The 26,140-nt window shown below is 53.4% G+C and overlaps 1 protein-coding gene across 1 annotated transcript; it reads right to left on the bottom strand.

Annotated features, from left to right (window-relative positions):
* Nucleotides 1–12,885: 12,885 nt before the first annotated feature.
* On the bottom strand, nucleotides 12,886–22,006 carry SCN4B (sodium voltage-gated channel beta subunit 4). Its single transcript, XM_077839946.1, has 5 exons — nucleotides 21,946–22,006; nucleotides 16,697–16,860; nucleotides 14,863–15,088; nucleotides 13,860–13,989; nucleotides 12,886–12,979 (listed from the first exon to the last, which is right to left on the bottom strand). Exons 1-5 carry the CDS (start codon nucleotides 22,004–22,006, stop codon nucleotides 12,886–12,888), a joined length of 675 nt encoding a protein of 224 aa, XP_077696072.1.
* Between the last annotated feature and the right edge of the window lie 4,134 nt (nucleotides 22,007–26,140).

Raw genomic sequence — 26,140 nt, forward strand, 5'->3', positions numbered from 1 at the left:
CACTAAGCAGGAGATCTAGCTTCAAGCTCTGACCCCTCATCAGTAGGCTCTGAGACAGGGGTGGGAAAACTACGGCCCGCGGGCCACTTCCAGCCCATCAGACATTTTTATCCGGTCCTCGAGCTCCCGCCGGGGAGCAGGGTCGGGGGCTTCCCTGCTCCGCCTGCCCAGGACTCCCCAGGCCCCGACTCCCGCTTCCCTTCATGAGCGCCATCTTCCGGCACACGGAGCACCACGCTGCACAGACATGACTTCACTGCGCTGTTTCTGGGATCAGAAACACCCCCCCCCCCCCGCACACACACGCACAGCAGCACGCCCAGTCCCCTCCTGGTCTCCTACAGCCCCACCCTCGAGAGCCTCGAAACTGCCCAGGGGCTGCACCTGTCCCAGCTAGGTGCCTCCACCCCTGCGGTGCCTGGTACGGCCACCGTGCTGTCATTGCCAGCAGGGCCCCTAGGAGTCCCCTGTAGAGCCCCCTCCTCCCCCCACCTCAGTACATTCCTTATAGAGCCCCCCCCAGAGTCCCTCTCCCCCACTGCGCATTCACGGCCCCCCATACAATTTCCATACCCAGATGCGGCTCTCGGGCCAGAAAGCTTGGACCCGCCCTCCCCACACACACTCCGAGCGGGGCACGTAGTGCTAGCTGATCGAGAGGGCCATGACATTGCTAGTTGAACACGTGACAGCAGCTGAATGGAGCCGAGGTGCATTTCTGCTCTTCCCGGCAGAGGAGACTTTAGCTAGCCAGGGCAGGTGATGCATGGGGTAGACAGCCTTCGGGAAGGCTCAATTCTAGATGAGCTTTGTTGCCCGGGCCCTGGAGGCACCTGCCCAGCCTGTGGGGAATGGCCCCTACAGCAGCTAGGGGGGCCTGGAGGGAACTGGGGACTGAAGGGGTGAATGGAAGCAGGTGGGCCAGGGGTATTATGGAGCATGTTCCACCCTCACGCCTGGCTGTGCTTTGGTTTCCTTAGGAACTGAATTGACATCTGAGGCTAGAATTTGGTTCAATGTTTATTCCGGCATTTTTGTGGTGCCAGTTTTAATTTCTTGTGTGTCTCACCTTCCAGTCAGAGCTCTGAGGCTCCCGCAGCGGCAGCTTCCCGTCACGGCCCCTGTGTTAAACACCTGGCTGCCCTGGTTCTAAGACCTGCTGGGAAACTCACTTCCAGCCATTGCACCTGGGACCTGCACATCCCTGGGTTCACTTTCTGAAGGCCCAGCACCATGCCATGATTTAGCAGCAGCTCGGGACTCTGGGGGTGGTTAAAGTGGCAGAGGCCCCCATCACATCCAAGGAATTTGCCTGGCTCAGAGCACCTCCCTGGAGATGATGAGGTATTGCTCTCTACAGCCTCCCCAGGCCAGGAAGGTTTGCTTGGATCCAAGCTGCTGTTTGCTCAGCCCAGTTCTACCCCGTCACAAAGTTAGTGAAACAAGCAATGCCTTTCCCCAGTCGACTATTCTCTCTCAGGAAAAGTTTATCCCTTTTAAGAAAAGACCTTTGCAAAAGGATTTAATCCCTATTCTTTGCAGAGATGGGCTAGATCCAAACCTCTGATCCCAACAGAACCAGACTTTGGGGTCCATCCAGCACCACCAGTGGCCCAGGCCCATCTCTAACCTCTTGGGCACAAACCATTCTTTGTTCTCTGACTCCTCTTTAAATTTTCACATTCTTAAACTAAACCCCAGTGCTCAGCTGGGGAAAACCGGCAGCAGTGCCACCTGTCAAACTTCTTTATTTGTCTGAAATAAGAGCACACAATTTTGTACCCCACCGTGGATGATTTTCTGTTGGCAGAACAAGTCCTGTTCTGGGCTGTGGATGCAGATGGCTGTTTGCTGTGTTGGGACTGTTACTGGAATGAGCAATTATATTTAGTTCAATATCAGCCTTAGGAGACACCAGGGCTTATGGTGAACCCTGTGTTAACTATAGGTCCACAAACAATCTCATGCCTTGAACACGAGACCAGCATGCGCCAACGAACTGACCACAGACCTGGAAGCCGGGAACTCCTGCCTTCAAAGCTGAGTCTGCCACTTACCTCGTCAGGACAACGGAGATAACCAGAGCGTCTCCGGTGCAACTCCAGGGGGTCCAGCGTAGCGTAAAAGTGGTTGGAGCGAGAGGGGAATCGGCCGCGTGAGCCTGAAATCTGACACAAACCGTTCGGTGACAATGATCCACTGGGCTCTCAGGCCAAGACTCGGCACTTCTTCCGGCCTATGGCTGCTGCAATGGGCCTGTGACGCAGAAACAAAGAGCAAGTCCCTCTCTTTATGTGCGTGAGACATAAATCAACAAGCTGAAAGTGACGCTTCTGAGCAAGGCTGCAAATGGGTGCCAGTGGCTTGGAGACTGAACCCGTGGGAAAGGAGGGAGAGAGGAAAGACACAGGGCAAATTGTATTTCAGGAAAGAATTCTAAGCAAGTGGGCTGGGAAGCAAGAGTGCAATGCCAGAGGCAGCATATAGCTGGACCCGCAGCGCTCTCTGCTGTTTCTGCAGCACTGGGTCCTGCTGGAGTGTGACAGAGGCTACAGCAGTTTGAAAGCAAAACCAGCAATCACACAGCGTCTCGTTAATTAACGATTGTGCGCCAGTGAGTTTCTCCAGAGCACCCTGCAGTGGGAGCCACATATGTCCTACTCCCAGCTCTGGCACAGGCTCCCTCATTGGCCTTGGACAAGTCATGTCGCTGCTCTGTGCCTCAGTTTCCCAGCTGTGAAATGGGGGCAATACCTGCCTCTCTGGGGTGCCAGGAGGGAGAATCAGCTAATGCCTGTGAAATGCCTGCAGCCCTCGGCGCAGGAGGTGTCATGGAAGTGCTACGTTGTCTCATCATTGCCTACAATTTACACACCTGAGTCCATTTCAGGAGCCCAAGTTCCTGCAGGTGCTAGGTGAAGCGACTCACCATTGGCTTTAGCAGCTAGGAGCTGGGGCCGGCCACCCTTCCCCTCTGTAAAGCTTGGCACAGATACAGCCCCAGGGATGGGGTCGCAGTGTCTGTCAAGCACTACAGAAGAAAGGACAGCAGCATGGTCCCCACCAGAGTCACAGTTGGGACAAGTCCTCTCTCAAAAGGAATCATTGGTGTTCATTCCCTGCCCTTCCAGGCTCAAGCACTTCACACAGCCTGTGCCCCCCGTGGCAGCACAGGGCCTAGTACCATGGGGCACGCCTAGGCCCTACCACAGGTCCCCGGAGCACTGTGGGCCCAGTTCAGCCCTGGCATCATGCTCCAGTGAAGTCAGAGGGGTTGCCCCAGGCAGGGATCTGGCCTCTTGTACCTGTCTCAGCCTGTACTAGCCATCTGAGCTCTTTTAAGTGCCGCATTTTCCCCAACCTCCAAAAACCACAGGCTTCCAAACCCTAGTAGCCTCAGCCCCCTCTCTGTGCCTTCCACAGGCCTCCAGCCCACCCGTCAGCTCCTCTAGGCTCAGCGCAAGATCTTCAAGAGCGAAAGCTTTCAGACAGGCTCCTGAGTCCACAGCCAGGCACCTAAACAGAGAGGGTCCAAATTTCAGAGGGGCTGAGCCCCCAGCAGCTCCCCAAATGAAGCCACTAATTTAGGTATCTACAGAACGATTTAGGAGCCTACTTTAAATCTCCCATTTCCGAAAATCTGAGGCAGAGGCTCTGTTCCAGGTCCCACTACAGCTGCTGCCCCTTCTCCACACTCCTACTCAGCTGCTGCTGGTAGCTGGTGGGACTGGCTGCCCAAGCAGAGAACATTGCGCGATGAGAACCACAGGAGAAGGTTGTCACTGAGTCGCAGAGAGAGAGTAAATGACTAGCTCTTCAGAAGAGGAGAGATTTGGTGAACAGAGAGACCCAGTTATGAATGTGGCCAGGAAAGGAAAAACAAAAATACCCTTTAAAAGTTCATTTGTTTTTAGGCAAATCCTAGTGGGTTACAGCGCTCTCATTAACCCTCCGCTAATAACGATGATTCCTCTGAGATGCCAAGATTACTCCCACCTTGCCATTATTCCTGATTCCCAGGGGAAAAGGGATGGGGTGGAGAATAATCATAGAGTTCAGAGTAACAGCCGTGTTAGTCTGTATTCGCAAAAAGAAAAGGAGTACTTGTGGCACCTTAGAGACTAACCAATTTATTTGAGCATAAGCTTTCGTGAGCTACAGCTCACTTAGCTCATGAAAGCTTATGCTCAAATAAATTGGTTAATCACAGAGTTGATTCCCTTCCTCTCATGAAGAAAGCTTTATTGTGCAGAAGTAATGAAGAAAATGCCTTGTGATATTCACTAGCAAACTGCATTATTATAGAGGGACACTGTCATCTTGAATTATCTTAAATGACTAATTTGTTTGGGCTTTTTAAATCAACTTTCTGATATATCCCTATTCTAACAAGGAGCAGTCCCATTCACCTTTAACTTGATCATGAGGGTGTCCAGCATTCTAATTAACCTTCTGTTAGAAACACTTTGCCCTTCTACAGCACTTTTCATCTCAGGATCTCAACATACCTTACAACATTAATTCTTACAACACCCCTTTAAAAGATGGCAGCAGCAGATTCCCCGGTTTATAGAGAAGTGAAGAGACTTACCTTTGGTTACACCCTGAGGAAGTAAGAGCCAGGAACAGAACCCAGGAGTCCTGAGTCCAATTCCCCTGCTATGATCACCATTCGGTACCCTGGATGGAATTCCATGTTCTTTTGTGAATGAAAGGAGAGCAAAGCAGCAGTTTTCCATTTATATCAGTCTTGTAAAATCCAAAGTGCCTTTAACCTGCTCTGAATATGCTGTCACACTGCTTCTGGCACAGTTCTGGGCCTGTGCTCAGGGCCACAGCCAGGATCATCCTGCGACCTAATGCACTGAGCCACTCCACAGAGAATATTGCCACTCTAGGCTGCTAGCACGAGCCAGTGGCAGTAGCAGGAACAGAACCCAGGAGCCTGAATGTGCAAGGCGCTGGATAATCCCTTGCCACACTTGCCCCGCCCAGCTATTGGGCACATAGTGACTGAGTGGCACATGCTCAGCGCCTTGTCTCCGTGTCCTGTCCTCACTCAAGCATCTAGAGCCAGAGGCTTAGCTTGCGCCAACTTTAACTGCCAGCGTTGCCTTCCAGTGAACTAGTCCTACCGCAGCTGCACGTGACCCAGCAGAAACGGGGACAGCATGCCCAGGATGTCGCATGGCATTGCCACTGCGAGGGCTGCTTGTGGCACCAGCGGTTTCTTGTGGCACCCAGGAGAGGCGACCACTCCACCCCCTCCATTCCCTCGGGTATCATATTGTTCCAAAGTGGCTGCAGTTTTATTCCAGGGCTAACCCTGACCTGGAGGGCGGAAGGAGAAAGAAGTATTTCTAAAGGCAGGATCCCCTCTCAGAGCCTGACGTAAAGCACTTCAAAATCAACAGCATCTCCCAGTCTTCAGTGGGCTTTGGGTCAGGCTCTTAGATCTTCCTGCCACACCTTGACGGCAGGCCCTCAGCTCTGGAACCATTGCCCCTTGATGCATCAGTCAGAGCGTTCACCCAGGCAGCTGACAGGGGGTTTCTCACTTTCACATGGGTGTTTTAAAGGTCGGATGATTCTCAGTTTTCCTATGCAGCGCACATGCCCAAAGAGTGTCCCATGGGTTCAGCCGAGGAAGGCAGACAGAGTGCAGGGTTATCTCTGCTGTTCAGCTCTCCTTACACCCCGCTCTCACTGATGCCAGGGGTATGGCTGAGCACACAGGGAGAGCCGAGCATGGGGGGTAACACACTGCTGAGCTGAGAACAGGATTTGCCCAACGGACGTACCTGATGAAGATTAACATGGTACTCGGCTCATCCAGCTGAATCATTTGGAACAAAAAATCCACCAAAACAATGACACTAATAATTCCTACAGCTCCCTGGAAAGGTTCAGTGCTGCACAATGCATTCACCCAGCAAAGTCAGGCCTCACGATTACTGGCCCTGACCAATGGCTCCAGGGCAGGAAGGATTCACACACACGCACACACACAGAGTGTTTAGCACTGCATGGGTAATTGGGAGATGCTGTCTGGGGTTTTGGCCACTCAGGGCAGGAAGCTATCAATCCTGACAGATCAACAATGCAATAAATCCTGTGCTTGCTACTTCTGCTGCACTCTGCACACCCACAGGCATCCACACGTGCATCCACACCGAGCTTTGCAAAGGTCCCAAATCAACATCAGAAAGAACCCAGACGATGGAGAGTTTCTCTACTAAACATAAACTTTTATTTCATTCAAGGCAAAGCTAAATAAAACTCTATAGTGCAAAATGTGTTTTAAAGGCAACAGACAGAATGTTCCTCTACATTCTGTGTTTATTTACAACTATATACTATACGTATTTATATACACATATACATGTGTGTGTCTACAATATACACTCATCCTTAACATCCCCTCTGTTTGAAAGGTTCTAGTGGGACACCCCATTTTAAAGAGAGGGAATAGCTCAAGAATTGGTCAAATTTTCAAGACAGTGGAACCTTCTAAGCATGCCCATTGTACAGCATATCTAAATCCATACAGGTACAGGTACAGAAATGTATCTCAAAAATTGATTGTTAAGTTTTCTCTATTCAAGCCAGAGGAATAATCCATGCATAGAACAGCATTGCATATCATGTGGTAAGTGGAACAATATCCAGATACTACTTCTAAAAAAGACTAACAGGTTATGACACCTAAAAATAATACTTAAAAAAATTAATTTCCTCCCCAAACTTTACTTGTCTATGGAAGTTCTTCACAAAGGCTGGACTGGGGATTTCATGGGGCAACTGGAAGATTTTGTGTCTTTTGGTCTAAAACGTCATGAGCGATGATGATATATTAATAATACTTTGCATTTATACAGCACCTTTCGTCCAAGGATCTTAGAGCACTTCACAAACAGCCCCTGAGGCAGGTCAGTGTTATCAGCCGCATTTTATAGATGGGGAAACTGAAGCACAGAGAGATTCAAATGATTTGCCCACGTTTACCCAAAGAGACGCAGCAGAGCTGGGAACAGAATCCAGGAGTCCGAGCTGCCTACTCTAACCAGTGGATAAGACTATCAATCACAAAGCCTACCCTTCCAGAGCATGTCACCTTTGCCCTGCCGAAGCTCCATGCCCTGGTGTAAGCGACTAGGCCAGGTGCAGCACAGCCACGAATCACGCTCCTCTTGAAAGGCACAGCCACAGATGCACCAGCACAGGGTGCTTCTTGGGCCTCCTCTGTTCCAACAGCTCCTGCATTTGCAGATTTGAGCACAGTTACAAGCCGGCAGGTGGGACTCTGTGCCCATCACGCTCAGATTCCAATGGCCATCATACTCCTGTCTATAGATGAAGTGGTACCACATCCCCTTCTTCTCCAGTAATCCCCATGCACTGCTTTGGCAAGCCTGTTTGTTAGCTGGGTCAGGCTGGGTCATAAACTAATTCAAGAACACTCCCCTGCAATTAAATGTTCTAACACAGCTCATCCAGAATGGGCTCCCATTCCGTTACAAAGCCAGAAAGCTGTTCTTGCTCCCACCCTCACCCCGCTCTTGAAAAACCAAGACCCAGCTCTGATTCCTGATTCCTACAGGGGAAGGGGCTGGGGAGAAGAGCAGAGTTTAGTTCCTTAGCCTCATTAACAAAGGCAAAGATGTAGCCCACACAAGAAGTTGGCTTGTGACATTCAAACAACAAATCACATGATTTTAAAAGGTCACAGTCAACTAGAATTATTTTAAATGAAGCACTTTTTAAATTTTAAATTCCTTGGAATAGCATGTCTGGGACTGTTTTTAATCCCTTTCAGTTATATGGAGAAGGATTTTCCAGCACCCCATGTACTCAAGGGATTTAAGTCAGAGAACAACCCCACTACCTCACGCCTGTCTCTTCTCCCCCTCCTGTCTCTGTCTCAGGGTTTATATGGCCACCCCATCGCTGCAGTACGCAAGCCCCTCCAATAGCAATGTCCCAAGCAGACTCCAAAATGTCTCCGGCATCTCTCTCTGATCACCTGCCTGCTCTCTCTTCGTTTCAATATTGCCGCTGCTGTTACTGAGAGGAGCCTCTTTGCAGGACTGGGGAACAGCGTGCGTGGGAGCTCCCTGTCACCAGGCTGGAGCATGAGACAGGACGACCATCGATCAGCAGTGAATCAGCCAGGCTGACTCTACAGAGCATGGACAAAGTCACCAGACGAACAGAACAGAACTGAAGACAACTGAAAAGGTCTCTCAGTTCTCACCAGTTGAGGGGCCAGCTGTACCAACAGAAGGTGTAAGTGTCCAGAGAGAAATCAGATTTCCACATTGACAGTGAAATACAACATGTATGTTTCACCTGATCGGTTTCTAGCCTTCCAAGTAGCTCTCTCCTAATAACACTTTGCCCATCTATAGCACTGGTCATTCGAGGATTTCAAAGCACTTTACAAATGGTAACTAATGAAGCCTCAAGTCATCATCTGTGAGGTAGGTCAGTATCATTATCCCCATTTTACAGATGGGGAAACTGAGGCATGTAGAAGCAAAGCGACTTGCCTGAGGTCACACGAGTCAGCAGCAGAGCCAGGAACAGAACCTGAGTCCTGAATCCAAGTCCTCTAACTATGACTAGACCATACTCCCTCCCTGCATAGCAAATGAAGCTCCACATTCTTTCTTAAGTGAAAGGGAAACCGAATGAGCCGTTTTCCCATTTAAATCCTTTATACAAATGATTTGCATAACTAATTAAAGCCTTGGTAGATCAGCTTCTTCCGTGTTTGTTACTGTAAGTGCCGAGCTTTGAAAAAAAAAGAGTAAAACCGGAACGGATGTAAAAAATACGGCAGCTTCTCCCCAGAAAACCAGCCCGGTACAGGCCGCACAGCGGGGAGAGCAACTCAATGTACATCAGCCACAGCAGGGCACGGGACAGGGTGAGTCAGTGCAGTCAAGGAATGTATTCCAGGCTGCTCCGCCTGGCGTGAGCGCAGGCAGGCAGTGCAGAGCACAGGCCCTGCTCACAGGCCTACACAACACCTTTGTTCAGAAGCATTTCACAGTGATTTCTTCTGCATTGGGCAGACGCAGCGACTTTGACAACCTCGTCTTTTGCTGGCTCTGGGGCCCAGCCCGGGAAGATGCTTCGGCATGTGCACGGCGCAGAACAGAAGGAGCCGTGCAGCACTTCCACAGCATGAAAACAGGCAATCCCACCCCCTGGCCCGGGGGGATGGTTCCTTGCTGAGAGCCCTATGAAATCCTGCATGTGAACTTAGCCTCAGTGACGTGCCTCCACCCTGCCCATAAGGCGGAGCAGGGAGATTCGCCCCCTGGTTCTCTCTACAGACTTGAGCAGTTGGTGCGGACTGGGATGCGGACCCCTGTCCATTGGGGACAGAGCTAAAACTCATGTCTCGCAGCTGCCACTGACAACCACCACGGCTCACCGAGTTTAAACGTGCGACCGAGAAAGGCAGCTCCATCACCTGCTCCACGCCCCGAGCCGTCACCTTCCCCACTCACTCTGCTGCCTGAAGCTGCGTTCCAGCAGCCCCTCTCCCCGGCCTCTGTCTCTGCTGCCTGAGCAGCCCCTCGCAACTGGGGCAACGGGAGCAGGGGGCCAGAACTTTGGGCCCAGTTCTTCTCCCACATACACCAGATTTAAACTGGGCTTATTCCACTTCCTCCTGTGGCATTACTCCTGATTTACACCCACATAAATGAGACGGTGCAGCTGAGGTCTGCAACACGAAGGAAATGTAGCGTTCGGTGTGAACCACGCCCCCCCATTTCCTGATCTCCCCTGAAGGAAGCGCCTGATGGGGCAGGCAGGTGTACGTGTGAGAAGGAGGCAGGCCCATTCACCAGCAGTCATGGGCACCAGTTCTCTGCCCTTGCACACCCCATCACGCACTTCCCGGGCATCAGGAGTGACTCCACTCAAACCAGCATAAAGCAGGCGTAGGGCAGGAAAATCAGGCCCAGTCCCCTACAGCAATCATCTCGCAGTCCGGATTTACACATGCCAACACGTCAGTCTGGAGCCACGGCCCCGTCCCCAGCCAGCCTCTGGCCTCTCTCCCCGCGCCTGGACATTGTCGCTTTGTGCAGCACTAAGTCTCTCATGATCATGGCCACTGAGGCACTGACCCAAAACCCAACGACATCACAAGAAAGACTCTGACTTCAGAGGGCTTCCTGCATCGCTCTGGGCTGTCCTCACCTAGCACTGGCCTCCTGGGCTCTCCAGTCCCATTGCTGGAGTTCCTTGTTAATACCCAGCCCTCTCGCAGCCAAAGCCCCCAGGCAAACAACGCACCCAGCTCCTCTCCAAGGTCACGGCAGCCACACTGGCTTTTCTTGGGGTGGCCCTGACTCCGCTTGGTTCCGTTCCATGCACTTCCCAGCACATCCCCCCCAACTTCCGCTGGCAGGAAAATCCTCTGCAGGGCTGGTGCTACTTAACCAAATTCCCAAAGGATTCCCCAGTCCGCCTGGATTTGTGCTTAGTACAATCCCCAGCTCCATTCATGCTGCTCCCCATGGCACAAAGCACCCTGACATGGCAGGGGTGTGCAAACCTGTTCTTTACAATCTGGTGCTCCCTACCCCTGTGGGGCTGAACAATGCAAAAAGCCTGCAGCTCTGCTTGGTTATGCAGCACAGCAGGGACAGGCAGGCAGCTCCCAGGCCGATAAGGCGCTCGCTACTAAAACAAAAACATTCCCAGCACTGCGGGTGTCACCAAGCAACATGGCAACTCTTTGGTAAAGCCCGGTGTCCCCTGCAATGAGACAGGGCTGTGTTTGGTGGAGACGTGACCAGCATCATAGGGCAGAGCTCTGGGAGATGGCTAAGCCCCAAAGGGACTGTCAGTGCAGCTGGGACTGGGGTGCATGTTTGGTATGGAATGTCAGACAGCTCGGGGAGAGGACGTGTTTGGTACCTCACTAGCACGTGTGGGAGACAAAGCCTCCCAGGGCGGATGTCACCAAGCATGGCACCAATTCTGCACCAGCATACCCAGTGAGGGCATGGGGCGGCAATAGCCAACCAGCATAGGGAAGAAGAAAGGACGCCCTAGTAGTTCCGCAGAAAGCTCCAGTGCTCTAGAGGGAGTGGCTGTGCCGGGGGTTGGTACCAGACTAGGAAGGGTGACAATACCCTCACCCCCACCTGTCAATCTGGGACAGCAAGAGGACTCCAAGGGGCACATTCTGCCTTGGCAGCTCCCAGGCATCCCTGGGTCTGGGCACATGTAACAGAAGGCAGAACGTGGGCCTGGCTGTTTGGGAACATTACTTATGCAGCCTGGTGGGGATCGCAGTGCCATGCTCCAGAGCCCGGCTAGGACCCAATGCCCGACGTGGGATCTGGACTCCTTTTCCCCTGAATGCTGCTTGGGGAGCAGGGGAGTCGAGATAAGCACAGTCAGCACTGGACACGTAACCAGCCACTGCCCTCAGCTTGTGGGGGCTGGACCCACTTTGTCAATTTTTCCTCTGCCCCAGGAGGACAGTCAGAAACCTGAAGCTTTTCACCCCAGCTGCCCCCTTCCAGGTGCGTGCCTTCGCCGCGGTGTCTTGGCAGAGTCAGAAAGACCCTCCAGAACGAGGGAACAAGAATCACAGGCGAGTGTCCCAGCTGCCCTTCCCGCAGAAGCAGCGCTCCTGCCAGCGGGACAGGGAACACCACAGAGCAAAACCAGGAGCCAGGCGAGCGCCAGGGACAAAGTGCAGGCAGAGGAATGAACCTTCCCCGGACTCCCCCCAGCACTTTACTATTGACCCAGCTTTTCTACGCAGAGCTCACAGGGCAGGTTTGCCAGGCAGCCAGACACAGGACCCCTGCACCTTGTGCTGCCATGAGCAAAGGGGGTCGGACTGGCAGTGCTTTGCACTGCCCTTGCACTAGTGCAAGCAAGGACACAAGGGGCAGGTCAGTGGAGAGCCAGGCCCACAGCAATCCCACAGGGTAGCAGGTGAATGGCTGCCGTAGGTAGCGAACGGACATAGCCCCCCGTGACTACGGCGACCCCTGGCTGCAGTGTATTCCACCCGTGGCACCCACGGCAGCTGGTGACAATACCACAGAGCTGCACAAGCCCAGACTGAGAGTGGGCAGCTCACCTGCTGGAGTGGAATGGAAATGGCAGGGGAGGGAGAGCTCGTCCCAGGAACAGCAGCAGGGGCCCCTTAATCTCTTTTCCTAACCGGTTCAGACAAATCTCGTTTCTTAACCAGTTAGGAAAAGAGATTAAAGCCAGGCTTGGTAAAGGCGGCACTAGTCATTTGGTTCAGAAGTGTGCTTGGCAGCAGAGCCCTCTTTCTCCTTGAGCCAGCCCCATGCTCAAGCAGGGACAGGAGCATCTCTCTCTACTGCTAACGTTCCATGCAGCCTTGTGCTCCAGAGGCCTCTGCTCCAGGAACTAGCTGCCCTCTGCCTGGTGCATGGCCTCCTCCCAGTGTAGCATCCCTGGGAGCCAGGCAGGCAATGCCCCCCCCCCACCCCCCGGCTCTCAGCTTCGCAAGACACCATTTCTGCTCAGCGCCCTCACGCCCAGTCTCTGTGTGATGACCCAGCCGCTCTCACACACACACCACATGAAAACACCCACCCACCCCAGCCCATGCTCCAGCTCAGGGAGTTCCCACCTCCTCCCAGAGAGAATGGAGCTGGCCTGCTCCCTTTCCCCTCCTGAGATCACAGCCTGGGCACAAGTCGCTCCCAGGCCACACAGCGTCCCAAGTCTGGGCTGAAGAGTGGTGCAAATTGCAGGCATGTGCATAATACAGAGATGTCTCAAGCATTGTTAGTTTCAAAATAAAATAGATTTCCCCTCCCCCGGCCATTAGCGTTTTACTGCCTGGTGGGTCACACTGAGTTTGCTTCATGCCTTTGGTGGAGGTTTCTGTTCCGCCTTGGAGCCCGCCAGGCCGTTCTCAGTGTTGTCAATCCCTGAGGAGCTCACGAGACACTCCTTCCTAGGAGAGAGAACAGCATCTACAGCACGTGGGTGGCGCCTGAAGCCCCCCTCAGCCTGAATGTGCACCTGGCCCCTTCTGCCCGCATCACTGCCGCTCCCCACCTGTCACAGAGGCCAGGCCCAAGGGATGTATGCACTCCGAGCTGCGGGGAAGCTCACTCCCCACACAGCCATGGCGGGAGAGACGTGCAGGCATGGCTCCAAACACTAGACTGGCACGAGTGCCTGGATCCTTCCTGCTCCCCAAGAGGCACAATCATTCCCACGGGGCAGGCAGGTCAAGTGACACATTGCAGGGCACAGAGGGAGCGGGCAGCAGACTCTAGGAGTTCCTGGCTCACACTTTCAAAGAACCGGGCCTTCCCCATGTTGGGCACAGGACTCAGGACTACAACCCCAACACAGAGCTAACAGCTTGTTCCACAGTCTCCAAGGGAAGCCGTGCTTCAGGCACTGACAATAGGACTGGGCAGGGCAGGTCACAGGGAACTGTCCTGCCACAGGGCAGCAGCAGGCTTTCGTGCACGCCTGCACCAGTTAGACAAATCCTCGTGCCGGCCCCATGACCTGTTAGCTCAGTGTCCCTGTCCCAGTTTTACAGATGGGGAAATGGGGAAGTGAAAAGCCAGCTAGAGGCAGAGCTGGGAACAGAACTCAGAAGAGTCCAGTTTCCAGTCCTGGGCCCAGTTCACTGGGCCATGCTGCCCTCCTGCCCTCTCCTTGCAAACACCCCGGTGATGCAATCCGGTGTCTAGGCTGCGAAGGAGGGTCAGAAAGAGCACACACATCCATGCATGTGGTACGCATGACGCTGTGCCCAGCACAACCCCAGCCGGACGCAGCGGGGGCTGGGAGAAGGGACGCCCATCCGTACTCACTTCTTCTCCTGAGACTTTTTGAGAATAAGCAGGACAATTTTCTTGATGACAAGGATGAGGATGAGGAGGCCGACGAGCCCGCCCACGGCTCCCAGGATAATGCGCGTCAGCGTGTTGTCCACCGGTACCACTGCAGGAGAGAGCGCCAGAGGAGATGTTAGTGGGTGCCAGCCAGAAGAGTCCCACCAGCACAGTGCCTCTGGCCCTGAGCAGCAGAAGACAGGCACCCATTCCTCGGCCATCACCGGAGCTGCAGGGCCACGCAGCTGCCTCTGCTCCACAGAACAGTTCAGGTCTTTAAAGTCGAATAGCCACGGGCGTCACCCTCTAATCTCTGCTGCCCCCCAAGCCTTCTCCGACAACTGCACGGCTCATGGTTCAACTTGACCGTAAGCCACGGAGGGAGTTTACCCCATGAATGCCCTCCATGTGCCGCTGGCTCCTGGCCTATAGCAGGGCCCACAGAGGATGGCCCATATCTTTATCTTAGCCATCGTCTCCTGGAGGGACTGTAGGTGTCTCAGGCTGTGGGTGCTCAGCATGAGGGGTCTCAAGTTGGGGCACCCAAAATAGATCAAGGGAGCTAAAAGCCAGAGCCCACTCTGAGAGGTCGGCCTTACTTCTTGGCAGGAGGAGGGGTGTGAAGTGAAAGACCCCCAATTCTGCCAATGCCCCTCGGCCAATCCAGCCATGATCCTCTCCTAAACAGAGGCCTCTCCTGGGGCTCTTTTCTGGGGTGGACAGCCATTCGCTGAAGACTACCTAGAATATACACTGGTCACCAGAGCCAGACTAGAACTCCTGGGAGCAGATTCTACTTTCCTTTACACTGATAGAAGCCCAACAGAACCCAGCAGTCCTGAGTCCAGTCCCGTGCTACGACCACTAGCAGCATATCTTGGTTTAGCTTTGCCCGATCCTGCTCGTCACTCAGGGGAACCTTTGTCTATCAGCACCAGCAGAGTGAGTGGGGTGGGGAGGGCTCCTCCTGGCAGACACTTACTCTCCTGGACCACCTTGAGGATGATGGTGGCATTGTGTTCAGCATTCATTTCCTTTGGGTTCCTGACATGACAGGTGTACTTCCCAGCATCATCGAAGTCCACGGACCCCATGGAGATGGAGATGTTGTTTTCCTTCCCAGTGGTTGTGCCAATTAACCGAACCCGAGGGTCTGCGAATAGCACCGTTGGCTCTGATGCTTTGTTCTTTATATTCCCGTGATAGATCTGCAGGGGGAGGGAATGCAGCAGGACGCTGAGCGAGCAAACAGCACAGCCAGGCCGCAAACTCAGGAAGCCTCAGACTAGGGAAGGCCTGGAGAGCTCTTCCGGCTGAGTTGGACACCACACAGGGGTGGTACAGGCACAGACCTACCAAGGCTGAGGGTTGGGGCCCGTCTACATGACAGTTTGCAACCATGTTGCATCCAGGTCAGGGACAATCATGCTGTAACAGTGCCATGGCTCAGCAACAGCTGTAGTGTAGATGTGGCTTACAAGTGGACAAGAAATTCTCTTTCCATCCCTCCCTTGCTTTCTGAGGATTTTGTCTCCTCCAGACTAGGGGTAGAATCTAAATGCTTGGCTTTTGCCCAGGGATCCCAAAGCCAGTTATTCCTCTCAGCACATCCCTTCCCCACCCCCGAGATGTCTCCTGCATGCTAGGTATGCACCAGTAATGCAACAGTCATCAACAGGGAAACTCAAGGGGCTGAGCAGAGTGGAGGGGGGTCTTTTAATGGAGGCAGAGCAGAACCATACTCCATGCATGCTGCCCCTTCCTGACTTTTCAGCACGAGGCCAACTCCACAGCTCCTTGCTACATCTGGCCAAATGCTGGGGGTGGGGGAGGGCTCATCTCCTTATTAAGCCACGTTCGTATGAAATGACAACTTTGTTTAGTGCCTGTTGGGCCCCAGAACTCTTCCCCTCCCTCATTTCTGCACACGCACACATATACCCACCACCTCCTGCCTCCCACATGAAAGGGAGAAGCAGCTGAATGCTTGGGGCAAAGAATGGGGCAGTCCAGTCAACAGGCCACCATGAAAGCAGCCGGCCTGTCTCACTTGCCATGTGGCTGCATTGGCTGGAATTCACCTTCTGCCCTAGGAATCCATGAGCTGCAGTCAGCGGCAAGCATGCCTGTCTCAGGAGCGGACACGGCCATGTCAAGGCCAATGCAAAGGAGCTGTGCATTCCAGCAGCGAGTGCTGTGCATACCCGGCCAGAGAGGCAAGCTCCAAGGTCCTCTCCCAGCTGGCCAAGGCTGGGAGGGCTGCAGGGCAGCTGGGCTGACAGGAGAAAGTCATTGCCTCACACTAGCAAGCAGAGGGGCGAAAGGTGATGCTGCTCAGAACCAACGGCCCTTTGGCATCTCATGGTGAGCACGAGAAGGGGCCTGTTTAGCTGGAAAATTCACTGTGTTTTGCTCAAAGTGCTGACCTACTCCTCAGTGAAATGGGACATTTCTGAGCAAAAGGGATGTATTTAACCCAGGGATTTGCCACTTGCTGCTGCCGAAGCTCACAGACATGACTACAGGAAACGAAATGGTGACGTTGCTGCGGCCAAACCGAGTGGAAGTAATTTTCTCCGTTCCACACTGCTCCACCCAGCGGTGTCTCCAATGGGCAGTTATGATGCCAGACAATAAGGTGCAGTGGGCTCTGAGAGGGCAATTGCAAAACCAGATCCTTCATGGCTGGCAGGGTGTCCTAAATCAGGAGAAATGGGATCCAAATCACTGTTTAAAGCACTAGCAGCCGGTCTGTGCTGGGGGGACCCAGGAGAACTGGCAATCAAACCCAGCGAGGAGCAGAATGCACAACGCACCAGGTCAATGCTGTTGTAGTACCAAGTGAAGTCAAGGTCCTTGAATCCTATGCAGGTGGTGAAGATGCAGGGCAGCTGCACTTCTGAGCCGTTCAGAGCCATCACAAGGTTGTTTTTCCCCACTGAGACCTCCAAGGTGACAGCCATGGAGAAGAGATGTAAACCTGCCAGGGGAAAGAGAGAACAAAGACACATCAGTTTCCACAGGGGCAGTGCCCGATACCCGATTCCCCTTCAGAGACAGCATCTCCTGGGGCATGCCCAGAGGCTACACAACCATGCAGCCACCTGGTAACAAGATGAGATTGCTGGTCCATTAACTGGGCTCCCTGGAGGCACCACATGTATGCTTCAGACTAACCTAGCCAGTCCCCCTCTTCCTTCCTAGAGGACACAGAGCAGGACAGAGCCTCAGGAACACGCACTGGGAAAAGGCAACTGCAAGTAGCCTGGCCAGCAGCAGCGTCACCATTCAGCAGGGAAGGGAGCATCTCCCAGCACTGGTCTTTCACTCCCAGGCCCCTGGCGACCACACTCTGGAGCTCTCGGTCCTGCTCAGGAGTCTACAAGCCAAGCACCACCCCCATAATCCAGGCTGGATGGGTCCTGGCATCTGGGCCATGGCCCAGGGCAGGGCAGGGCAGCAAGGGGAAGCTGTTCTGGAGGGTGAGGAAGGAGACGTTAGTCGTGAGGCCAACCCCATCCTCTAGCCGGACAGAGGAATTACGGGACCTTTGATAAATGACACCAGGGTGAAGCTGTTTTCACGTTTAACACTGGGGAGCAGCCCAGGGGTTAGGTGCTCCCTGGATGGGTCTGAGCCCACCAGGCCCAGAGGAGCCTAAGGAGAGTGGCAGCACCAGGGAATATTTGCGAGGAGTTCGACTCTCCGGGGCAGGATTTCCCTGTGGAAGAGGGTCTGCCTGGTTAAATCTGCCCCTTCTCACCAACCCCCCCGGCCACCCATCGCTGCTGGGGAACAGGATTGCTGGCCCATCAGGCTCCAGGAGGGACAGGTTCCCCTGGGGTCCTCAGTCAACTCCTCACCCTCAGCGCAGAATTGTCCAGTGCTGCCTGCGCCCCCCAAGTAGGCACAGGGGTTGGGTGGGGCACCTGACCAGAGACACTCCCTCCAGAGGAGCCACCGCCCTCAGCCCCACATTCTCACCCAGGGCAGCTGGGCCCCCCCTTCCTGAGGGAAAGGGTAGGACAGGGCTGCTTCGCAAGGTCTTTAAGAACTCTGTCCAGACAGGCGCAAGCTATCTACAGAAATTCGTGAATGTTTGCTATAGCTGTCACTGGCTTCTTCCAAAAACGTCCCTGAGCCCGAGCCCTCCGAGCAAAGCAAACTGGAGCAAACACAAAACACGTTTTAAAACCAAGGTAAAAAATCCTACATTGTGACACATGCTGAGTGACACCACCCTGCTCTTTGCTAAGTCCCCTGGCAGCAAGCAGTCAAAGGCACCAAAACAGAGGAGGCCTGTGTAGACGTGTGTCCTTTCCGCCCCACCTCCGTTGCTAATGCAGCAGCTTTAGAAGACTTCTCTTTGCTGCTCTGAGATCAAGAAATTTGAGTTGCCCCATGTTGCCAAGATCTAGGGTGGCTGCTTGAGACATCAGCAGCGTTGTACAGACGTGCAGCAGGGCCCAATCCCCACTGCTCTGCCCTGGGGGGACAGTGCTTATTCCCACCCCCGCAGAGCAGGCTTAAAACATTAACAAAGCTGAATTCTCCGCTCGGTCTGGCCGCTGACAGCATTTTAAATCCTCTGCCCACCCGGGCATGAGTGAGACCAACCCCCACACCCTGAGCAGGGCAGCAGGAAACACTAAGGCAGGAGTGGCGAGGGTTTAGCAGCCTTGTACCATTTCTTCTCCACAGGGAGCCACCGGTCCATACCATTGGACTGGCCTGGGGAGGAAAGAGCTGACACGTTCCCATGGAATAACAATGCCCAGCTACAGCACCATCATCCAAAACTCTCAAAGCCCTTTGCTAACATTAAACGTCCCAGCACCCTGCAGCTTGGCTGAGTTCCCATGGGGGTTCCACAGAGTCAGTGGTAGAACCGGGAGTAGAACCCAGGCAGGAGCCCTAACTCCTCATTCCCTGGCCCGCTCTAATCACTGAAAACAACCCTCACGTAACCCCATCCTCATTGCACTGGGCTTGCCAGAGCACACTGCACCTGAAACCACCCCACCAGCCATGGGGCACGTCAGGACAGCACCTGTAATCGATTGAAGCAGCCAGCATCCCACTGTGAGGCAGAAACCTGACCTGGAGGCCTAGTGCATGGGCGGCTGGGATTCACCTAAATAGCCACTGGAGGCCTCTGTTGTTTTACAAAAGGGCTGCAGAAGAAGAGCACTTACATCACTAACACCGATCAACCTGGCCCCGTCCTGCAGACAGCTCACTGGGGACAAAACCACTTCCCTGGGCTAGATGGGCTCCTCCTCCCCACCCCCTCCCACACAGCACCCACGAGGGAAGAGCTCACAGTCTGCTTGGAGCGGAATCCAGCTTTGCCATCTTAAAAGAACCTTTACACTTCAGCCCTTTCCTAGGCACCTCGGCGTGCTGGGGCGTACGGCCACAACCACCCCTTTGAGGTATAGGAGTTGGACAGTCTGTGAGGGTCCCTGAAGGAGGGCAGAGCTGTTAGCACTTCCCTTGTTGTAATATCGAGGGACCACTCCTTCTCTGCCCCAGAGTCCTGCTTGCTGGTGGCTCTGGCTCACCAGACCGTGCAATGAGCCTCAAAGCTTCAGTCACTGAAGAGCAGAATTAAATTACTCAGCTGCAGACAATTTGCAATGAGATTCCTCCCCCCCACACACCTTTTTTGTTTAAGCCTGGCTGAGTTGCCTGAGGTACAAATGGGTCCGATTTCCTTCCTGAGATCAGAAGAACCAGCACCTGGTCTTAGAACTCAAGATGACTCCAGCTTAAAATGTCTGAGCCTCTGTTCTAACTATGACAACACATGGCCAGTTTTTCCTTCTTAAAATGAGGCTGCCCTTGGGTTATCTGGGCTGGGAGTTTCAAAGACACCTAAGGGAATTAGGCACCTAAATCTCACTGGAATCAAGATCCTTTGAAATCCCAGTCCCTCTCTCTCTAATTTCTCCAGCTCATTTAAAATTATCTTGAGAACCAACAGCTCCTGGCCCTACCGGAAGCCCCTCACTGGAGTTTTCCAACAAGCAGTGGGTTTTAAGTACTGTGCTCAAATAAATTGGTTCGTCTCTAAGGTGCCATAAGTACTCCTTTTCTTTTTGCGAATACAGACTAACACGGCTGTTACTCTGAAACCTGAAAATTCAATTAAATTCTTGTTTTTCAGATTCTCTGTTCAAAGAACAACCCCCTACAGACTAGGGCAACTGCCCAGCAGATAACAGCACACTCGGCAGGTACAGGAAGCTCTCATCCAGCCATGGGTGGGGCCTGCTGGGGCGGAGAAAACAGCACCAGAAAAAGCTGTCACAGCATGTTTCGGCTCCTAGCCCCTGGGTGTAGCCAGGACACTTTATAAAACCTCCCGCCAGCTCATATTTGGGTGTTATGCTCCAAGCAGGGCCCCGGATATGCATTTCTTTCCTCTGCTGGGAAGGAAGGTATGACAAATATTTTTAAATGCATAACTATTAATATTCTCAGCTGCATTAAACACTTACAATTGTTTCCTCTGGTCCCTGACACATATTTTCCCCATTTAATTTTAGCAGTCAGCTAGTTGTACTCCCCACTAGCAGATCTGCAAAGTGAGAATGATGGAGCCTATGAGAGAAGACACCAAGGAGAGACCATTGCGTGTATATTAGTAATTGATGCAGGGAGGGTAAAGGCCTGGGAGCCAGGGTTCTATTCCTGGAGCGACCTTGGCAAGTCACTTATCCTCAATGCCTCAGATTGTACAGCTGCAAAATGGAGATCATCCTCCCCAGCCCTGAGTGAAGCACTTGGAGATTATGGATGAAAGTGCAAGTGCCAAATATCTATGACTTGCTACAGAGCAGTGGAAATCAAAACAAGCTGTTTGCTGTGGGTTGATCTTTCCTCATGGAAATGTAGAGTTTGCTTTTAAAATGTAAATATTTTTCAAGGAGGAAGAAACAATAACTTCAGTGTTTATGGGACTTTTAGAAATGGTTAAAGCTCCTAAGTTACAGTAACATACAAACAGAGACTCAGAGGGGTCTAGTGTGTAGAAAGATACGCACTGTCATACAGGACCATGTCATGACAACAGTGGGTGGGATAGTGCAAACTGTCCAGAATTAATTAACTCTCTTTTGCCAACTCTAGCTATTTATTTGGGAGCCTTGTTACAGTTGACGTTCTTCCTAAAGCACCAGCTCCTGGAGTCATGTGATTACATGAGACTCTCAGGTTTCCTTTAGAACAAAAGTAAGTTCCAGCCCTCCTGATTGCAGAGAAAAGCCTGAACACATGGCCTGAGAGCTCCCTAAAGGCTGAGAAACCAGCCAGCAAAGAAAGAGCCCAACGTTTAGTATTTTGTAAACGTCTCCTGATTTGGGGGGCCTGACTCCGGATTTTTGAACCCTTGGCATTGGCGATGCTGTGAACCACTGCTCCAGCTTGGTGCCCGGCTCCAAGCCCTGATAGCCAGCCTGCGCTCCAGCCTCCAGACACAACTCCCTTGGAGCAGTTACCAACAGCAAGTTCCTTCCCCACCCCTCAACCCAGGGCACCCTCACTGACATGGTGCAAGTCCAGAGTCACCCTGCTGCCTTCACTGGACTCCAGCAGTCTCCTTTGGCCCAGGAGAGCAGATTTTGGCCTTGTGCTGTCTGAGGCTCCAGCTGAGAGCAATGAAGAAACTCCGGCGACTGGCGACAGGACATGGCTGGCACTTAATAAACGGATAATAAACGTCCGTCACCCCGTAGTTACCGGTTTGGAGAGGCCCCAAGAGCTAAGCCCTGCCTGGCCCCAGGGCACTGAAGCAGCGCAGAAGAGCCCTTGGTCCCCATGTCAGTCCCGAAGCGGGTCCGCGCAGAAGACGCGCTCTGTGCCGTGGGGGGTGAGCCCCGAAAAGCCGAGCTCTCCGGCCCGAGGTGTCTCGCCGCTCCGCGGGGCAGCAAAGCGGACGCGCTCCCAGCGGCCCGAGGCAGAGCGCACCGGCTCCGCGCCCGGGTCCCCTCGCCGCACCAGGGCGCCCCGTCCCCGGCCGCTCTGCGGGGCGCGGCAGCCCCCTCCCCTCGCACCCCCTTACCCAGCAGAGCCGCCGCCAGCCAGCTCCGGCAGAGCCCGGCGCTGCTCCCGTCCGCCGCCATCCTCTGTGCCAGGGCACCTCGGGGAGCCCCCGCAGCCGCCGAAGGCGGGGCAGGGTCGGGGCAAGCTGCCGCCGGAGCGCCCGGTCCCGGCGCAAGGGGCAGGGGGACAAGGCTCGAGCCAAAGTCCGGCTGGTCCCCGCAGCAGCCGCAGCATCCAGCCGGGGCTCCGCGCAGCCAAGTCGGAGGGACGCGGCGCCCGCAGCCGGGCAGGACAGGCGGAGGGCGAGGCAGGGCGCGCTGCCAGGGGCCGGCTGAGGATGCTGCGGGGAGCGGGGGGGCGCTGCAGCCGGAGAGGCGTCGGCCAGGGCCGGGGGGCTCGGCCAGACTAGCCGGGGAGCCGCCTGCCGGGCATCCCGCAGCACAAACCGGCCCGGCTGCGGGCGGGGCGGGGCAGGGACCGCGCTGCTGCGAGGCGGGGCTGGGTTTGCGGCGCTGCAGCTCTGCGGTGCGCGCTGGGCCAGGGGGACACGTGGCTCCCCGGCTGCAGGCAGGAGCCCCTGACCCGCTCCCGCCTCCTGCGGCCCTCCCAGGGGCGGGCTCGGGCTCGGGCTCAGGAGCCTAGCGGGCTTCACCGGCCCGCACCCCCCAGCGTCTGTCCGTGGCCCCACCCGGCAGAGCCAGGGCACCCACCTAGCCCCCTTCTCCTGCTGCTCCTGGTTTATCCCTCCTGGGGTGCCAGAAACGGGCCAGCTCCCTGCTGCCTCGCCTCCCCTGGCTTCAAAATCCTGCCCCTTCAGCTCAAAGAGACTCTCCCTTACCTAGCAGCAGCATAGAGTATATGACACACAGCTGAGCCACACAACCACCGGACACTGAGTTACACAGTTACTTTGGCTGCAGCTTTGAGGCTTTTGGGGTAGCGACCCCCTGGGACACTCACCACTCTTTTTTTCTCAGCAATGAAATAATTTGTGTTTCCAGAGCCTCTTTCATCTTAAAATAGTAAAGCAATTAACACCGGGTCATTCTCACACCACTGGTAGGAGCTAAATAGAAGTATCTGTAGCTGGGTAAAGCGCCCTGCTGTAACCACTAGACTACACTCCCCCTTCTAGGCTTTTGGTGAGGTTCCTTGTGTGCCTTTTTAATTATTGTGTATACTTTTACTTCTAGTCTGGTTTCCTCAGATTCCCCTTCACTGATACTGTGCTTTGTTTCTCTGTCAAGTTAATTAAAACCATAGTGTTGGGGTTTTTTAAAGGCATAGCGACATAATTTTATTGGCAAAGTTGTGATTGCCATGAAAGAGATTCTTGGGTTTTCTCCAGTCACAATGCATCATCAGATAGACTCAAATTGCAATTGACTAGAGCCTTTTATAATCCACTGTGCATTCTCAATGAGTTTAAGTTTGCTTACACAAGCCTTGGTGGATGACAGGATCTCTAGCATATAGTTTGCACAGAGATCCTGGCAAGAGGTGTATAGGGGTTGTGTAATTGCAAGGAACGTTATCATTCATCTAGAGTGAAGTGCTGTTAATCTGAGTAGAAAATCCACATCTGGAACCAAGAATGGCACCTGCCCATATATGCACTGAGGCCACAATGTTCAAAAGTGGTTTTGGATGTCTCAGTTTTGGAGGGCCCAGCCTGACACCTCAGTTCTCATTCGGAGAGGTGATGGGCATCACCTGATTTTAACTGGCTACAATCACCCTCTTGAAGAACATAACTATTGAAACAGACTAGCTGGGGAAGTGGTGGCTTCTCAGGCTCCTGCTGTTCTCAAAGGGAGAGTGCTGCCTTTTTGGCAAAGATGCTTTAGTCAAGCAGAAGTTCTCAGGGCAGGGCCTGGTACCTGGATGACATTCGATAGCTTGGGGTTTATGGGTCAGACTAGAGGAGCTGAGACACCCTTCTGGCTGTAAAACCAGCGATAAATGGGCATGAAGGCTGATAAAGGAACAACTGGTTCATGGAATGAAAACCTCTAGGTAGGGAAGGCTTCAGTCTAGCTAAACCAGCTCTTTCTAGCATGCCTGTCCCTGTGGCATCCAGTAACAGAATGCCTGACCCTGCAAGGTGCTGAGCACCTCCGGTGGTGCACTGGTGTCCTCCCTCAGCACCTTGCAGGACAGGACCCCGTAGGGAACAGGAGACCTAGCAAATGGGAGAAGCCATTCACATGTTTTATGCAGCTAGTAGAAAACCATGGGGTCAAAATCCAGCCCAGAATTTAAGCTCCTAATTGGTTATCAGCAGAGCTCCGTAGCCTGAGAGCATTGGAAGCAAGCCAGGAAGTCCCGCATGTCCATGCAGATGACCGTGACAACGGGCTATTGCAATCCCAGATCTCTCCATACCTGAATGCACATTGGCAGGATGAACAAAGCAAATCTCTCTGGTGTATGACTGGGAGGCATCCATCCAGTGCTCCAGGCAGCAAATATTTCCTTCCAGTCTCTGAAACCACAAATAGCAGCACATGGCTGTAGAGGCCCAGACTGCATGCAGGAGAATAAAGAAGGGGTGTTAGAGAAGCCAAAGAGAAAACTTTGGCACCTACATTCACACCCTGAGCATTTATTTCAGGATAATTGGCTGACCATGCACTCTATACATCAACAACCTCTTCCTACTAGCTGCATCCATTAGCCCTAACCTTCTGTGGACCACATCCAAGCTGGAGCAAGGAGGAACTTTCTTGATGGGGGCCTCTGATAATGCAATTGTGCTATTTTGGTGCATTACTTTTCCTCTCAACTGCATTAGAGAATCACATCTCCTTTTCAGGGCACTGCTTCTTTGGAGCTTAAAACTCCTTGGCTCCTGTGGAAAGCCTTGGTGGGAAGGGGGAGGAGATTTTTGGAAATACCAAGGCCATTGGAGGCGCAGTAATAGAACAGTGATTATTCCTGGGATACAGGATGGAGAGTTCCTAAGCTACATGCTCAGGCTCTAACCCAAATTCACTGGGGAGCTTGGAAAGACCATAGCTCATTAATAGCTCACTGAATATAGAGCACCAGGCTGACTCTGTAGTTGTGTGAATTATCGCTTCAGTGGGAGGACTCGGGTATGCATGATTCAGCTGCTGTACTGGGCCCCCAGCCTGGAAGATTTGAGGGGTTGACCCATCCCTGTAGGCTGGGGAGGGGCGACCATTCATATGTTCACTAGCATCTGCGGTTTGTTCTGCTGAGGCAGCAGAAGGCAGTTTGGATGGAAGCTGAGGACAGTGAAGGTGGTTAGGTGAGGTGAGTCACAGATGATCCTCTAAAACCTCCAGGACAAGCAGAGAATGTGCATCAGGGAATGGTTTGTGAAGTAAGGAGGAGCTGTATACTGGCCAGAGATGCATTAATTAGGATCTCAGAAAATTCTGCGTCACAGCTCTGCACAAACGGAGGGAGGGAGGGAGGGAGGGAGGGAAGAGACTTGCAATAGCACAATTGCTGTTTGATGCAGTTTGTTGAACAGTGAACACAGTCAGCGGCTCTGCTGGGCCTCATCTCAGAAAACAGAGCAGGAGCGATAAATAAGGCTGAAGCTGATTCTCGGGGCCCAAGTGAGCAGGATTTTAGAGATTCAACATGCTAACATGGTTAAACTCTCACCAAGGCCACACTGTTCACCTGAAGAGTCGAGTAGGATTGCACCACCCCGGAGGTGGGGGCAGATACTGGGAGACATTCTGCAGGGAGCAGGCACCATGATTCTGCACATCACCAGGCTGTACTTACTTAACTATTCTTGGAAATTAATTTGCACAGGAAGAGAAAAGGTGGGGAGGGGAGGTTGCTACATGGTCCAGCCCAAGTGCAGTGGAAGGCAGGGGACACCAGCGCAGGTGTGCTCTATACACAGCCATGTGATCTGTTGCTGAGGGTTAAAATAGACACTGAATGAGCCTGAGAACATGTGCCAGGAGACCAGCTGTTCGGGAGAGCGAAGACATAGAAAAGGAGCATGGGGGAAGAGAGGCAGAAATGTCACCCCAAGGGGATGGGGGTATGACAGCCTTGTGGGAGGGGCTGCACTGAGGTCTGAATGTGGGTGTTTGGTATCTAGCAGCTTTCTGAAGTGAGAAAAGAATCCTGTCCAGAGGCCAGTGTATGGAGTCCGAAGGGACAGCAGCTGTGGCAAGTGCTTGGGCATGGCAGAAACGGTTTGTGTGGACTAGGATATCCCC

Source organism: Eretmochelys imbricata, chromosome 22 (genome assembly GCF_965152235.1).
Source record: "Eretmochelys imbricata isolate rEreImb1 chromosome 22, rEreImb1.hap1, whole genome shotgun sequence".
Taxonomy (NCBI): Eukaryota; Metazoa; Chordata; order Testudines; family Cheloniidae; genus Eretmochelys; species Eretmochelys imbricata.